General features: G+C 36.2%; 1 protein-coding gene across 5 annotated transcripts in view; it reads right to left on the bottom strand.

The window, feature by feature from the left end:
- Window positions 1-16,043, bottom strand: part of UGP2 (UDP-glucose pyrophosphorylase 2) — a 62,073-nt gene that overhangs the window by 32,655 nt on the left and 13,375 nt on the right. For all 5 annotated transcript variants that reach the window (XM_007111929.3, XM_007111930.4, XM_007111928.3 and 2 more), the window contains exons 2-3: window positions 13,137-13,264; window positions 12,181-12,288 (exon numbers count right to left, since the gene is read on the bottom strand). In XM_007111929.3, the coding sequence (XP_007111991.1) occupies window positions 12,181-12,288; window positions 13,137-13,250 (222 nt within the window). In that variant the 5' untranslated portion in view covers window positions 13,251-13,264. The remainder of the gene's footprint in view (window positions 1-12,180; window positions 12,289-13,136; window positions 13,265-16,043) is intronic.

The following is a 16,043-nucleotide window of genomic DNA, read 5'->3' as shown; positions in this document are numbered from 1 at the left end:
ATTCATAAAATTTAATTTCATTATGTCATTACAAAACTATAACTAGTATGAACAGGTTTGGGAACAAACACTATTAAGTTCTGGTGAACAAACCACTCCACTTAGTAAGAGAAGAACTTAGGATGATTAAGAGTAGACCCAAGCATTCAAAGAAAATGGAGAACACCAGTTAATCGCTCTAGGATGGAAGTGCGTTAGTGAACTGTCTCGAAACTACCTTCATAGCTATTATCCCATTGTACTATAAATGTAACTTTGTGTAAACACCTCCCCACTAAACCAAAAATTCAAAATTGGTTTGCTATTGCATGCTTGTGTTGTTGATTCCTTTAGCCCTCCAGGCAAGCTACACAGACCCTGAGGCAGCCAAAGCCCTCCTCCTAGCTTTAAACAGCCTCTTGTATTTACCCCATTCATTTTCTGTGTATGTTATTACATGGGAAAGGTTGGGAAGCATTGCACAAAGTTGTAACGTGTTTAAGAGCAGTGACTGTCTTTATTTTTGCATTCCCAATAGTTAAAATAGTGGATATTTGATAAATTTGTAGAGTAAAAGTAATGAGTAAAGGAGACCCTTGTCTTCAGCCAGGGAGAGAGATGTGACGGCTGAGGTAAACCTGGGCCAGCACAGCAGCGATGGGAAATGAGTCTTTTAAAATAATCTTATTTCTTTACACATTTATGTTTTCTCTCTTCTACCAGAATGAAGCTCCACTGAGTGTTAGGCCCTTGTCTATCATGTTCACTTGTATTCTGATGCCTAGATAAATGCTTATCCCACAGCACCCATTTAATAAATATTTGTTAAATGTGTTGCTGTTAGAACTTCAAAGTCAAGTGAGGATATCTGAAGCTCTAAGGGAAGGAGTGGAGCCTACTCAACAGTTCTACTCAAGGAAAGGTGGAGAAATGATGGAAAAGCCACGCTTTAAAGACTTTCAAGTTCCTTTCAAACATGGATGGCAACTGGTGATTGTTTTATAACATACCAGAATGGTTAAGAGCCTGGGCTCAGGCAGATCTGGGCCTAAATTCTGGTTCTGCCACTTACTTAATAGTTAAGTAAACCACTCAGTCTCAGAGCTTTCAGTTGTGAAACAGAGATAACAGCGAGCTCCTAGAGTCATCTGAGGATCACGTAAGGAAATGCACATGAAAGCTGAGAACATGCTTGGCACATCAGCGCAGAATAAATGTCTGCTGTTATTGCTCTTATTACTGTTGCTGATAAGCACATAAAGTAGGCCCCACTCTGTGCACTAGAGATGAAAATAGGGCTGTACTCCTTGAAGAGCTCCATTATTGTTACTAAAGGATATGAAAGAAACAGGTCTTTGGAGCCTGCCACCTGGTTCATACCAGGGCTCTTCCTTTTAGATGACTTACTAACTCTGAACTTCAGTTTCCTCTTCTTAAAATGAGCATAATAATAGCACCTATCTTTCAGGTCTGTTGTGAATATTAAATGAGATAACAAAGGATTCAGTACATCTGACATAAACACCCCAACATTGAAAATAAGCATTAACTACAGAATACAGAGCTGCGCATACACAGGTTTTCATGAAATTTTTAAATGAAAAATCCTTAATGCTTTGCTTCATTGAAAAACAAAAAATTTTGGAATAGTGTTTGTTTCATGCTCTTTTGAAATAATAGAAAACTTTCCAATCTCCCAAGGGCTTTAGGACTATATACAATGAAGACACTTGTCTTTCACAAGCCTTTCTATAAAAAGAAATCTTTGTTTAATGGCTTACTTCCGCCTTTTTCCATATTTACTCTAGTCATAGGTACCCCTCTGGCATTTCTATGTTTCTTCTCAGCTATCTTTTGTTTGTTTTTCTGAGCATGGAAGAAACATTCCATAAGCATTTTTAGCAATTATTTTGTGCTTCCTTTGACTCAGCAGGAAGTTTAAAAATGAATACGGGTAACAAAAATCAGTTTAGATAGCTTGATAATGTTTCTAGTTAAAAACACAGTGAATCTCTGCAACTTTTCTAAAAATCGAACTATTCTAAAATTAAAAGCTTATTTAAATACATATTATAAACTGTTAACTTATTCAATTCTCATGTGTTTACCTACCTATAGCATTTTGTTTCTTACCCTTAATATTTTTGCCTCTCGAAGTCCCATACTTACTGCCCTCCAATTAAAACTTGTAGCAACTTCCAGGACTTCCTTGGTGGTCCAGTGGTAAAGAATCTGCCTTCCAATGCAGGGGACGAGGGTTCGATCCCTGGTCAGGGAACTAAGATCCCACATGCCGTGGGGCAACTAAGCCCTTGTGCCACAACTACTGAGCTTGTGCGCCTCAAGGAGAGAGCCCGTGTGCCACAAACTACAGAGCCCACAAGCCCTGGAGCCCACGTGCGGCAACCTACAGAGCCCACGCGCTCTGGAGCCTGTGCATCACAACTAGACAGAGAAAACCAGCACGCCACAACTAGAGAGAAGCCCGCATCCCTCAACAAAGATCCTGCAACTAAGACCAAATGCAGCCAAAAAAATAATAATAATAAAATAAAGAAAGAAAAAAATTGTAGCAACTTCCAAAATGCTGAAGAGATTTAAAATCATAATAGTCTTACTACAACTGTATACTTTAAACCTGATAAACTAGAGAAGAGATGACAGTAAAAGAACTGACAGAAAACCTAAATGACAAAAACAAGAAACAGTGATTACAGATGGCAAATGATCCTACAAAGTAGGAGGTAACTGAAGAGAAGTGCCAACTACTCCCTAACCCTGACTATAATTGAGATTTTTTCAACAGCCACTCTAGGAAGTTCAAAGACTTTTAGATATTTTTTTAACTGTTAAAGGCAAAAGTAATATATACAGATGGTAAAAATAAATTCAAATACTACAAACAGGTATATGTTCATCACCCCTTTATAGAAGTGAGCTAAAATCATAAAATTAGTCAACCCTGTGAGACATTTGGTCCATATCCTTATCAGCTAGGGTGGTAGTTTTCAAAGAACATTCCACTTCAGTATGGATTAGAAAGGACAAAGGGAGGTGACCAGAGAGTTAGAAAGGAATTCTAACAGAAGAGATGGAAGTCCAAAAGCCAATCTGCTTATGTGACTAGGACTAGCTCTTCACTAAAATCACCGTACATTTCCTCTATAAGTCAACCCTCCTGTTAGTCTGTGGACAAAAGATGCTTCAAAATAACTGTGACAATCCTAAATTTCCTAAAAAATAACACTGACGCCTCTAACATCAAATCCTATTTATGCTGCATACTAGCTTTAAACTCTAAGGTACTAAATAGCAGTGTGATTAAAGTGATTAAAGCAGTGTACATTGTTAGTTTTATTATATAATTCACACTGTTGGAGCAGCCCTGAAGAAATGAAGGTGGGGCAGGGGGGAAAGGCCAGAGGTTATTAAAAAAAAGTTTTATGGAAGATTAAAGAGCAGGTATAGGAAAACAAAGGCTAAAAGAAAGGCCAGATATAAAACTGATATAAAACTGAGGAGGAGATATGGGGATATATGTATACATATAGCTGATTCACTTTATTATACAGCAGAAACTAATACAACATTGTAAAGCAATTATACTCCAATAAAGATGTTAAAAAAGAAAAAAAACTGAGGGTGGAGGCTAGACTGACCTCTTCTTTGGAGAACTCTGAATGAAGGAAAAGGCAATACTTTAGAAAGATACGTATTTGCTTAGCTTGTGTGTTTAAGGAAAGAAGTAAAGTGTGAATCAAGCCCTACAAGGGTTTAAGAAGAAGCATGTTTTAAAGCTGCACAAGGAAACTGTTGGGGATAATGGAAAAGTTCTATATCTTGATTATGATGGTAGTTACACGGCTGTATGCATTTCTGAGCTCAGAAAACTTACACTAAAAAGAATAAATTTTACTGTATGTAAATTATAACTTAATCAACCTAACATTTTTTTTAAAAAGCTATTAACAGCTAAAATGCTGATTAACCTTATAAAGTTTATCACAGAAACAAAAACAAGAATAAGCATCTTTTTTTACCTTGAACTTATTTTTTTTAATTGAAGTATAGTTGATTTACAATGTTGTGTTGGTTTCAGGTGTACAGCAAAGTGATTCAATCATATATATATACACACACACACACATATATACACGCATGCACTTTTTCAGATTCTTTTCCATTAAAGGTTATTACAAGGTATTGAATATAGTTCCCTGCAATATTACAGCAGGACTTTGTTTTTACCTATTTTACATATAGTAGTGTGTATCTGTTAATCCCAAACTCCTAATTTATCCCTCTCTCCCATCTTTTCCCCTTTGGTAGTGTGTGTGTGTACACCACATCTTCTTTATCCATTCCTCTGTCAATGGACACTAAGGCTGTTTCCATGTCTTGGCTATTGTGAATAGTGCTGCTATGAATGTTGGGGTGCATGTTATCTTTTCAAATTAAAGTTTTCTCTGGATATATGTCCAGGAATGGGACTGCTAGATCATATGGTAACTCTATTTTTAGTTTTTTAAGGAAACTCCATGCTGTTTTCCATAGTGGCTGCACCAAATTACATTCTCACCAACAGTGTAGGAGGGTTCTCTTTCTTTACAACCTCTCCAGCATTTATTATCTGTAGACTTTTTAATGATGGTCATTCTGACCAGAGTGAGGTTATACCTCAAATGTAGTTTTGATTTACATTTCTCTAATAATTAGCAATGATGACCAGCTTTTCATGTGCCTGTTGGTTATCTGTATGTCTTCTTTGGAGAAATATCTATTTAGGTCTTCAGCTCATTTTTTGATTGGGTCGTTTGTTTTTTTGATATAGAGCCATATGAGCTGTTTGTATATTTTGGAGATTAATCCCTTGTCGGTCACACTGTTTGCAACTACTTTCTCCCATTCTGTAGGTTGTCTTTTTGTTTTGTTGATGGTTTCCTTTCCTGTGCAAAAGCTCTTAAGTTTAACTAGGTCCCATTTGTTTATTTTTGCTTTTAAGAATAGCATCTTTTAACTATTTGGGTTGATGTTTTACAATGTTGAAAAATGTAAGCAAACTGAGGTATATAATGAAGCATGGTTTTTAAATTCTGTTTCCATCTTCCACCATTAGTGTCTCTCTTAAATGGGAACTGTAGTTTCTGACATTTCTCCCGTGTAACCCAGTGGCTGAGGTGTTCAGCCAGCAACAGGAGCTGCAATGTCAGGCAAAGAGACTCAGCATCCAGATCTCTCAGGGCCTTTCTTCTGGCTCTAGACATGGAGAAGCAGACACATCTACCATACGCTCCACAACCAGAGAACAAGCTAAATGCTATAAACCTGTTTATTTCTAGACGCCTATTATGTTCAAAGCTTTCTTCTCTTTGATTTTCCTTCCATCCTCAGAGAAGTCTTGCCTCAAGGTTACCCCAAGAGTCTATCTTAATGCCAGGAAGTCTTTCCTGAGCCCCCATGCCAGTTAGATGCTTCCACAGCACCCTATGGATTGCTTCTCACACTATTCCATAGGTAGCTGTTTCTGGATCCATTTTCCTCTAAAACTCAAGACCAAAATGCTGAAGAAGGACCAAGACTTATTTTTTTTGTAGTCCCAGCATGCAGCTAGTTCCTGACAGAGAGGCAGCACCCAATAAACGTTTCTTGAATGATATTCTAAAACTGTACTTCTGTCTACGCTGAAAAAATGTACATTTATACAGTTTTACCTATAAGTTCAAAAAAATCTATCTAGGGCCTACAATCCCTGCAGAGACTTCCTGGGTTCAGATGCCTACTGTAAACTTATTCCAGTTTCATCTTGGCTATAAAATGGGATAAGCAGAGGGTCAGTTGTCCAAATCTGATCTAGAATAAGGAAAAGGAGTTAGTAAAATGTCCCCAAGGAATTACAGGGCAGAAAGGATTAGAGGTAGGTATGGGCCACCCACTCTTTTTTTTTAAAAAAAATTCTCCCAGTACCAATCTTGCAGGTTCAGGGTTGTCCTGTATTAAATAAAAATAACGGAAATTCCCTGACAGTTGTACCACAGATGAAGATGTGGGATAGGAGAACTTGACAGACGTATTTTTCTCATCTGATTATAAGACACAAAATGCCTACATAAAATATACACTTGGAGAGTATAATAATAAATTGATCTATATTAGGCCTTGCAACACTTGAGCCAAGGTCCAAAAAGGTTCTCTGTATGGTGGGGGTTGGGGAAGGGGGAATGGTAATGTTCAGAGGAGTGGTACTACTACCTATATCCATGCTATAATTTTCCCAAGGAACTCGATTCTGTGGGATTGGACCATCCCCAACGCTAGACACAGGGGGAGAGGTTAGAGACCCTGGTCTAACACTATTACCTAGAGTCTCTCAGAGTCAACCATGGGATTGATGTTAAAGTGCCCACATATTTACTATTACTATTTCTAAAGTGAAATAATAAATAAGTAACCAGAACAGAAGTAAGACTCATAGGCCTGTGGTCAGCCCCCTTACTCACATCCCCTTCCTGAAACAAGTTTCCTGTATATAAAGGCATGTGAAGGAAGGTAGTCCTGGAGAAAATTAAAGACTGTTTAATTCATCATGGAATCAAAAGGTAGGGAATAAGTTTTAGCAATATTTTCTAAATTAGTATTAGTATTTTTGATTATATTAGTAATTCTATATATTACCATTTTCAAATTTTACTTCAAGGAAAAGATGAGGCTCTCTGGTATCCACCCATGTCCCCAGGACCATTTCTTGAAATGCTACTACCTATTTCCTTTTCGTGGAATACTTTTACATTCAGGATCTAATGTTATCTTTTTTTTTTTTAATTTTTTTTAAATTTAATTTAATTTTTTATACAGCAGGTTCTTATTAGTTATCCATTTTATACATATTAGTGTATATACGTCAATCCCAATCTCCCATTTCATCCCACCACCACCATCACCCCCCACCCTGCTTTCCCCCCTTGGTGTCCATACATTTGTTCTCTACGTCTATGTCTCTATTTCTGCCTTGCAAACCGGTTCATCTGTACCATTTCTCTAGATTCCACATATATGCATTAATATACGATATTTGTTTTTCTCTTTCTGACTTACTTCACTCTGTATGACAGTCTCTAGGTCCATCCATATCTCTGCAAATGACCCAATTTCATTCCTTTTATGGCTGAGTAATATTCCATTGTATATATGTACCACATCTTCTTTACAGGATCTAATGTTATCTCTACACACACACAAAACAAGTCTCTAATGGCTTTGCCATTAGCTGCTGACTACAGTTGGGAAATCTTCATCATGCTCAAAGCAAACCATCCTGTGTCATATCACGGCAGATCCTTGGCCAAATTGCCTCCAGTAAGTCTTTCAAAAAAGATGTGCAAACATTAGCTGCACAATATATTATGATTCACTTTCCAAAAGACAAACAAATTTTAAAAATCTGTATTTTTACTCTGTACACGTACACTGTAACTTTCTCAGAATGCTTTATTATTATATTTAAACACATTTTAATGTTTTTGTACTGATAAGACTAAGTAAGAAAAGCTCTCAGTTATTTTGTGGAGCAAAACAAAAAAAATCTGTTGAAGCTAAATACCACATTGATACGATATTTTTCATGCCAATTCTCTGTCTCAATCAAACAAACAAAAAGAGTTGACCCTATATAACTCCTCCCCATTCACAAACACACCCTCACCCTTTTGAGGACTTTAAAACAAGAACAATGACAATCATAAATCAACCAGGGACTCTGTGTTCCTATCTAAATGAAAAAACCTTCTTTAGAGAATATTTTTCATATAAATGATAATGTATTTTACTGTCACCAGAGGTCACGGCCAACCAGGTGATAACAGGTTTTAAGTTAGGGCTCAAAAGAACCCGTCAGTCCCAGTACCTTCTTGAGTAGGCTCTGTATCTTCCCATCTCTTTTATCTATTTCCCATCCCTCTCCATCCTCAACACTTAAGCTCAAACATTAAGCTTGGTGAGAAACAAGACACTCTTATGGCCTCTCTAGAAAGCAATGGTCCAATGAAGCTGTACATGCTGACTGGTCCCTCCTTGCTAGTCGAAAACATTAACCTTAATACATTTTTTTTGAAACTTTCCTTAAGTAGCTAAATATCAAGATAACTAAATGAATGTAATAATCAAGATTAACACTTACAAAATGGGGGCAGAGCATTATGCATGGCATAATCCATAAATTGCATTCTTCTAAGCATAATTCAATAAAATATGGGCTCAATAGGCTTTTCAAAAAAAAAACACGTATGTCAGAGAACAGACTGGTGGTTGCCAAAGGGGAGGAGGAAGTGAAATGAGTGACGGGTATCCAGAAGCACGAACTTTCAGTTATAAAATAAATAAGTCATGGGGATGTAAAGTAAAACATGGAGAGTACAGTCAATAACATTGTATTAATTCTGTATGGTGACGGTAACTAGACTTACAGTGGTGATCATTTAGTAATGCATACAAATGTTAAATTAAATCACTATGTTGTACATCTGAAAGTAATAAAATGTTGTATGTTAATTATACCTCAATAAAAAATATATATATATGTGCTCACTGACAGAGCTAAAATGAAATATTCAACACAGTAGGCAAGAATGAGTAAGTAAAACTTGACAACATAAAATTTCAATGTCTCTCTATAAGTATATCCTCCAATCCAGTATTTACAAAAAAATAGTTTTACCTAAAATGTAATCATCTGAATTGAAAAAGGCATTTGAGGTCAGTTTTCTGGGGACCAAAGAAGTAAACTACTGAAGATCTTCTAAAAATAAATACACTAAAATGGGGTCAACAAACTTTTTCCATAAAGGTCCAGAAAGGAAGTATTTTGGGTTTTGTAAGCCGTATGGTCTTCATCACAAATATTCAACTCTGCCATTGTAGTATCACAGCATTGTAACAGCTATAGACAATATGTAAATGAGTAAGTGTGGTTGTGTTCTGATAAAACTTTACGTACAAAACAAGGTGGCCAACTCCTACACAAAAATATAGATCCTCTGTTATAACAATGTTTATATGCAAGGATGACATGAGAAATGTCACTCTAAATGGCTATTCTCCGACAATAATTTCTTTTTAGTTAAGAGGGTACAGTATCACCTGCATTTAAACAATAAAAACCTATGTTTGGGCTTCCCTGGTGGCGCAGTGGTTAAGAATCCGCCTGCCAACACAGGGGACACGGGTTCAAGCCCTGGTCTGGGAAGATCCCACATGCCGCAGAGCAACTAAGCCCATGTGCCACAACTACTGAGCCTGTGCTCTAGAGCCCTCGAGCCACAACTACTGAGCCGCGTGCCGCAACTACTGAAGCCCGCGCACCTAGAGCCCATGCTCCGCAACAAGAGAAGCCACCACAATGACAAGCCCACGCACTGCAACGAAGAGTAGCCCCCGGTTGCCACAACTGGAGAAAGCCCACACGCAGCAAGGAAGACCCAACGCAGCCAAAAACAAATAAGTTAATTTTTTAAAATGCTTAAAAAAAAAAAAAACAAAAACCTATGTTCACTAAATAATGTTATGTTTTGAAAGGAAAACTGACCTCTATATAACCTCTATGACCGGAGAGTAAAAAGCCTGGGGGGGGGCGGAGAGGGAGGGAGCCGGAGGAGTGTAGGGGAAGCAAGGTTAATTAATATTAACCTATAATTTGTACTCTCAGAACTACTTGCCAAAGGTAATAGTTAACATACAGAGTATATAAGACACATTTGTGCCCTCAAGAAGCTCATAACATAGTTAAAAGAGCAAACTTATTTTTTCCCTCTGCATTTCAAAACCCTCAACATTAAGGGCACATGGGATTATAAGAACATTTTTTAAAAGATGCTCACAACCTAGGCTTTAAAATAAAGACATATTTTTAATGGAGACTTACATTTTTATAACAGAAAGAGAAAAGACTTCATAAAATCATATTACATCCAAAATTCTATATTCTATTTCTTTCTTTCTTTTTTTTTTTCTATATCAATTCAGCATTCCTATCAGTAACTACAGCTCACTGCAGGGGCACAGCCTCCTGAAAGGATTTGTCAAGACCTTGTTTGGAATGGTGGCGCTGAACTGGAAAAATCCCTAGGTGGTTCTGATCCCTCTACTTGCTTCCTCCCCGCCACTCCAATCCCCACACCAAGAAACCCTACTATGTATCATAATCTTCTCTCAAAATACACAAAGGCAGATTTCTCCATTGGCAAAGCAGAATTCTGAATCATAAAATATACTGAAAGTAATAAATTTTTGTGCCTTCCTTCAAGGTAGGCTCTATCATCAAAAGGTTAAGTTTGTGTAATGAGAAAAAAAATTCCCAAGTCTGCAAGAATTAAGAAGAAAACCACACCTTTATCCCCAGGTCTGTCATTAATCAGAAAAGGAAAGTCATTTCAACTAGGAATAAATTCCTAGCAAAAATATTAAGTATTTAAAGTGGGAAAATACATAATGCATAAATTTTTTATTATAATTTTAGGCCTACTCCCAAACATTCTTTTTTTAATCTGAATTTACAACTAGTTCCTTTTTAAAATTATATACCTATCCAGAAGATTGCTCTAAATAATTTTTCAGGAGAAAATATGATTAATTCTACCACTTAAAAGCAGAAAAATAAATCACAGAAAAATAAATCACTAGAGCGAAGGAAATCAGAGACTAAAATAGAAGACCCTAAAGAAAAAAAATATATATATATATGCGCACACTGTAATTGGCAAGCACTACAAGAGGAATTTTAACTTCAACATCAAAAATGAGAGACTCCTCAAGGTGAACGCTTAGGTGGGTTGTTTTTTTTTTTTTGCTTTGTTGTTTTCTTTTTTTACCATGAGCATGTAATTTATAATTTTTAAAAGTTTTATAACTGAATGACAATTTTCACATATAGGAAAAAAAGTACTCTTCACCAGGAACTACATTTAAGATTTTCTCATTAGAAGAAATATGAGGGACTCCATTAGCTTAAGCCACCAGATACGGTATACAAATGAATGCATGCAGTTATGTCCCAATAAAACTTTACAAAACACAGCAGTGGTGCAGCCCTCAGACAGTAGCTTGCCAAACTCCTGCTTAAAACAGCCCTGTTTTTAAACCAATATTAGATTATTTAAGATTACAGATACATAAGAGATAAACTATCTACATATAATTATTCCACTCCATCAAGCCTTTTCTACCTTCAGTGACAAATGCCACAAGCAGCAGTGGTCAAAACTGCTGACAGGAAAGGAAAGAAAGGTCACTGTGTTAACCAAACCTGTCCCTGAAACCTTAATTTAGATCAATCATTCAACTCAGGATACATGGTCTCCTGGCCTCAAAGACTAGTAAGAAGACAACACATGCATACAAACAACTGCTACTAATTAGGCTGGCTTACTACCACAGCATGATAGAAATAACCACGAACATCTGCAAAATGTTTCATGGTTTAACATGTTTCCATGTTTCTTAAGAGAGTCTCATAACAACCCTGTAAAGTACAGAAAGCACTTGGTATCATTCTCATTTTACACAAAGCTCAAAAGCAGGAGAGCTAGGATTTGAACCTCCGATACTACCGCATTACACCTCTTCAGTGCAGCTTTCTGCTAGGAGCTGACAACAGAGGTGGAGGCATTTAGACTGAGTCTCAAAGAATGAGCAGGATTTTGATAGGTGAAGAGCCCGTAGCATTCCAAGGAAACAACATACACAGAAGTCTAGACGCAGGGAAATACTATGCGTGTGAAGGGAATGCTGGGTTGGTTCAAGAAAGGCAGGCAAGGGAAATACAGCTAGAAAGATGGGTTGAAAGCATAGGGAGAGCTTTAAGTAGCTGACAATGACTGTTCATGACCCTATAGGCAATGAGAAATCAGATGGTTTGGAGATAGAAGGAAGAAAACATAATGAAGCTCTTACCATGTGTTTGAACAAAAGAACTGCCTCATATTCAAGGATGCTAATTTATGAGGTAGTGTTATAGGGAGATTAGACTTTCATAAGTGCTCTGCAGGACTGGATAGATGGGTCTAAAAGAAAGGAAAGTAGTAGCAGGCTATCTCTATAGTTTCAATGTCTGAATTGATGGTTCCTACAGGTACCCTATAGTATCCCACCCCCAAAAGTTAAACCAGTGTCTGAAATTACCTTAAATTTTCCTACATTTTATCCAAAACTTACCGAATCTTCTGGAGGTCTCTGGATTTTTCCCCAATCCACAGAAGGTCCTTTTTCTTGCAAAAATCTATGAAATAGCTTCCGAAATCCATCAAGGTCTTTTTTAGTGTGCTATGAGAATAGAAGTCATTGTTATATAACTAGCAGAATGCTTAATATTTAATAAAAACAGACATATATTGTACATTTAAAATACCTTTCAGTGAAATTCTTATACCTTTAAAACATGGAGTACAGCAGAGACTTTTTAACACCCCAATTTAAAACTAAAGAGGAAAAAAAGCTAATAGGAACCACACTTAAAGGAATACAAGTAAACTCCCCATCTCCCACCCGTATCATGTAATCTGAACACCATTTGGCCTGTGAGAATTCCAACTGGTTCTCTACATTTACTCACCAATGTATTTCTCTACTTCTTTTAAGTGACAATTAATCTTCACCAAAAGAACAAGAAGGAGCAAAAAACAGGTAACCTCAAAACATTAAGTATAAATTGAAATTTGAAAATGAAAAGGATAATCTATTGATTTATAAGTAGAAAAGTAAACACCTGCCTATTCTGGGAAACCTCTATCATAGCTGTCAGTGTAGCACAGTTCTGTTAGAACTGGCTCTTTGGAAAAGGCATGCAGGATATAAGGTTGATCAATTAACTTCTCACAATTTTAATTGAACACTGGTATCCATTTTTCCATCCAATGATACCAAAATACAGATCACATAAATTGTAATTTTGTTCTGATTCTTTCAAACTTTAGAAACTTACCAGAATTTAAAAAATTAAAAAGACAGTGGTTTTATAATGGGCAAATATTGAAAATCCTTAATTACTGAGCTATCCTAATTTTTTAAATGTATCACTACATCTTGTGCTTATTTCAGGCTAGATGATCAGTAGCAGCAATAGCAACTCAGTATGCAGATGGATGAAAGCAAAAACAGTGTAGGGTCCTTACTTCAAACTCATGTGATGGTGCTGTGGTGAGTATCTTTTCTAGTTCCTTCTTCACAGATAATTCTAGTTCTTGTCGAATGACTTCTTGGAACTGAGAAGCGCCATCTTGAGACATTGCTTTGCTGAGATCTTAAAACAAAAATATAAAAACCACAGACTGAGAACTCAGACAGCCATTCAAACAGCTGGTAAACCACAAACAATTTATTTCTGGTGTGCCAGCAAATGAAAAGGGCTCAATCTTCTGGTCCCATCAATCTCCAGGAGGATTTTAGTATTGTCAACTAGTTATGACTCAATAATCTATGCACTCAAATTTGACTGTTTGGTACATCTATATGCTTTACAGGTGTATATAAAATACTAAACACTTTTAAGGAGATGAAGCAGGTGGAAGTAAAAGGATTAATCTTCATTTGAGCATATAGTTCCATCTCCGCTGATGTTTCCGTCCTAGCTGTCAAAGCTGGAAAAAAATGAGAACACCTGGAATAACATTAATAAGGGCATATTTTATAGAACCTGTCCTTATGGAATTGCTGCCTCATAAGAGAACTGAAGGGTTTGGCAACTGAAGCCAAATTGACTCCTTCCTCCTCCAGGACAGATGAAAAATTTAAGGAATCCTTTCCATTTTAGAAGGGGAGCCACTCTAGTTCATATTCCTCCCTAAAGAAGAATCCTTTGAGAGATACTGGCTATTCCAAAGTGCTTCTACTTTCCTGGCATCAAAATGTTCATTTTAAAAGGAGAAGGGCACAGGGCTGCCTCCCTGTTTCTGGTTCCTAATTTTAGCCAAACTTTTCACTGCTCATGTGTGTTGGACAAGACTATCAGTACTTCTGGCATATCTGGGCACCTCTATGACAGATGGAGCTCACTAAAGGTGACAGAAATGCCTGTTAGATGAAAACAAACAAAGAAAAATGCAGAAAAAGAAAACATCCCAGGCCCAAGTACCTTAGGAGAAAAATGCCAACAAGGTTGTTTTACATACTTCATTATCTAGACAGAAATTATCCTGTCTACTTCTTGTAAAATAAGGAACAACTGGATTATTGTTCACCCCCCCATCCTCAATACCTAACTCAATCTTATTTTATAAATGTATTTTTGAAGCTTATGTTCAAACATTTCTTTTGATAGCTAGTTAGTTCTACAAATGTTGGTTAATTTAGCAAAACCATATTTCAATATAGCTAAAAACACTCCCACATACCATAAATTCCTTCATTTGTTATCTGGGCAGAAGGAAGCATATAGACAGAATTAAAGGCAACATATCAATATTTTAAAGATAGTTTTGAGAGCAGAAATTAGTAAATTACTATTAAAAATTAGTAAACATGTAATTCCTGAGGTAATTTAATGTAGACAGCCTTTCCCAAACACCAAAAAATGTTAACAAATATTTATCATAGCTCTTCAAAAAAAAAAAAAGTATATACACAATTTCCAACACATTAAAATTTAAAAAAATACAAGGCAATTTGGTGAAAGCACACATTATAATCCTAAAATAGTGTTTTCTAACTGTGCTTTTCTTAAAGGCTTAAGTTTATGGACTCCAGTAAAACTACCAAAATGACCCACACTGTAGTTCATAAATAACTTCTTTGTGAGCTAAGAAACACACATCTGTATGTTCCATAAACAACATAAAGATATGTTTCAACTAGTAAGTAGCAATTTGATTATAATATGTAAAAAATGATGATAATGGATGAATACATTAGCATAACTTTTTTTTGGCACATAAAGGGTTTACTTTAAATGTTTTAAGGATAGGATAGAGTTACATAATTATAAAAATTACAGAATTAACATATTGTTTATACTTATAAATGCAGAGAACAGGTAACTGTCTACACATTGTATGAAATAAAATTAAAAATGAATTCAAGCTTGAAGGTTGAGGTCATTTACCTAATTTTAAAATGCAAACATGAAGACCTCTGAATTATATACATGCATTCAAACTGCACTAATGATGGAAAACACAAAAAGCACAGCATTCCCAAGGAACCACAGACATTTCGACCATAATTATTTTCTGTTATAATAATTGTTCCTATTTTGTCTTTGGAGAACTTTTTTTTTTTTTTTAAGACAATCACCTTAAGAACGTTTTTAGACAGTACAATTTGTGACAATCAAAAATCAGTCTTCTAATGGGTCCACAGCATTCAGAGGTTCAAGCCCAATGCACTTAGGGGTTTGGCACTACTATCATTACTATGATAGGGAATTAAAAACTCCTACAAAACATTTTAAACTAGAGTTAATGTGACATCAACCATACATGTCATCCTTTGGCTGACTTAGTTGTAATTTAAAGTCACACGTTAAGTCCCCCACCAACTCCCATATTAGTGTTTAAGAATTGATTTGGAAGAAAAATCTACCAAATATAAAACCTCTAAAGAACACATATATCATTTGATTCTGTGTCACAGACTGATCAAAATAGATCAAAAAGTAACTGTACAACAACTTTAAAAGTAAGTTTTTTGTTAGACTTGCTGTTTTGTTGTTGAAGTTAGATCCTGAAGGCCAGCATGCAGTCACATTCCTACAAATACTGACAGAAACATTTAACTTACTTTATATTCTGGGCAAATAACAAACGTGAGATAAAATTAAATGTAACTACAAAGTTTAAAAATAACTGCAGTAGCTGTTTGAGACATGAGAACAGCCCAGGGGAAAAAAACCACAACAAAACACCAAACTTTAGAGACTCCCTCTGCAGAACAACAACCTATCAATGTATGTGATTTAAGGTCAAAACACACAGAACCCATATTACTATCCTCCCTTCCAAGCCTAGCAAAGAAAGGTTAGTTGAAAGACTCACATTTAATACATGTGATCTTTGCCAGCTGCAGCAGGTGTCCAATCTTCAGAC

The sequence above is a fragment of the Physeter macrocephalus genome, chromosome 12 (genome assembly GCF_002837175.3).
Source record: "Physeter macrocephalus isolate SW-GA chromosome 12, ASM283717v5, whole genome shotgun sequence".
Lineage (NCBI taxonomy): Eukaryota > Metazoa > Chordata > Mammalia > Artiodactyla > Physeteridae > Physeter > Physeter macrocephalus.
This window is presented reverse-complemented; position numbering and strand designations above follow the sequence as displayed.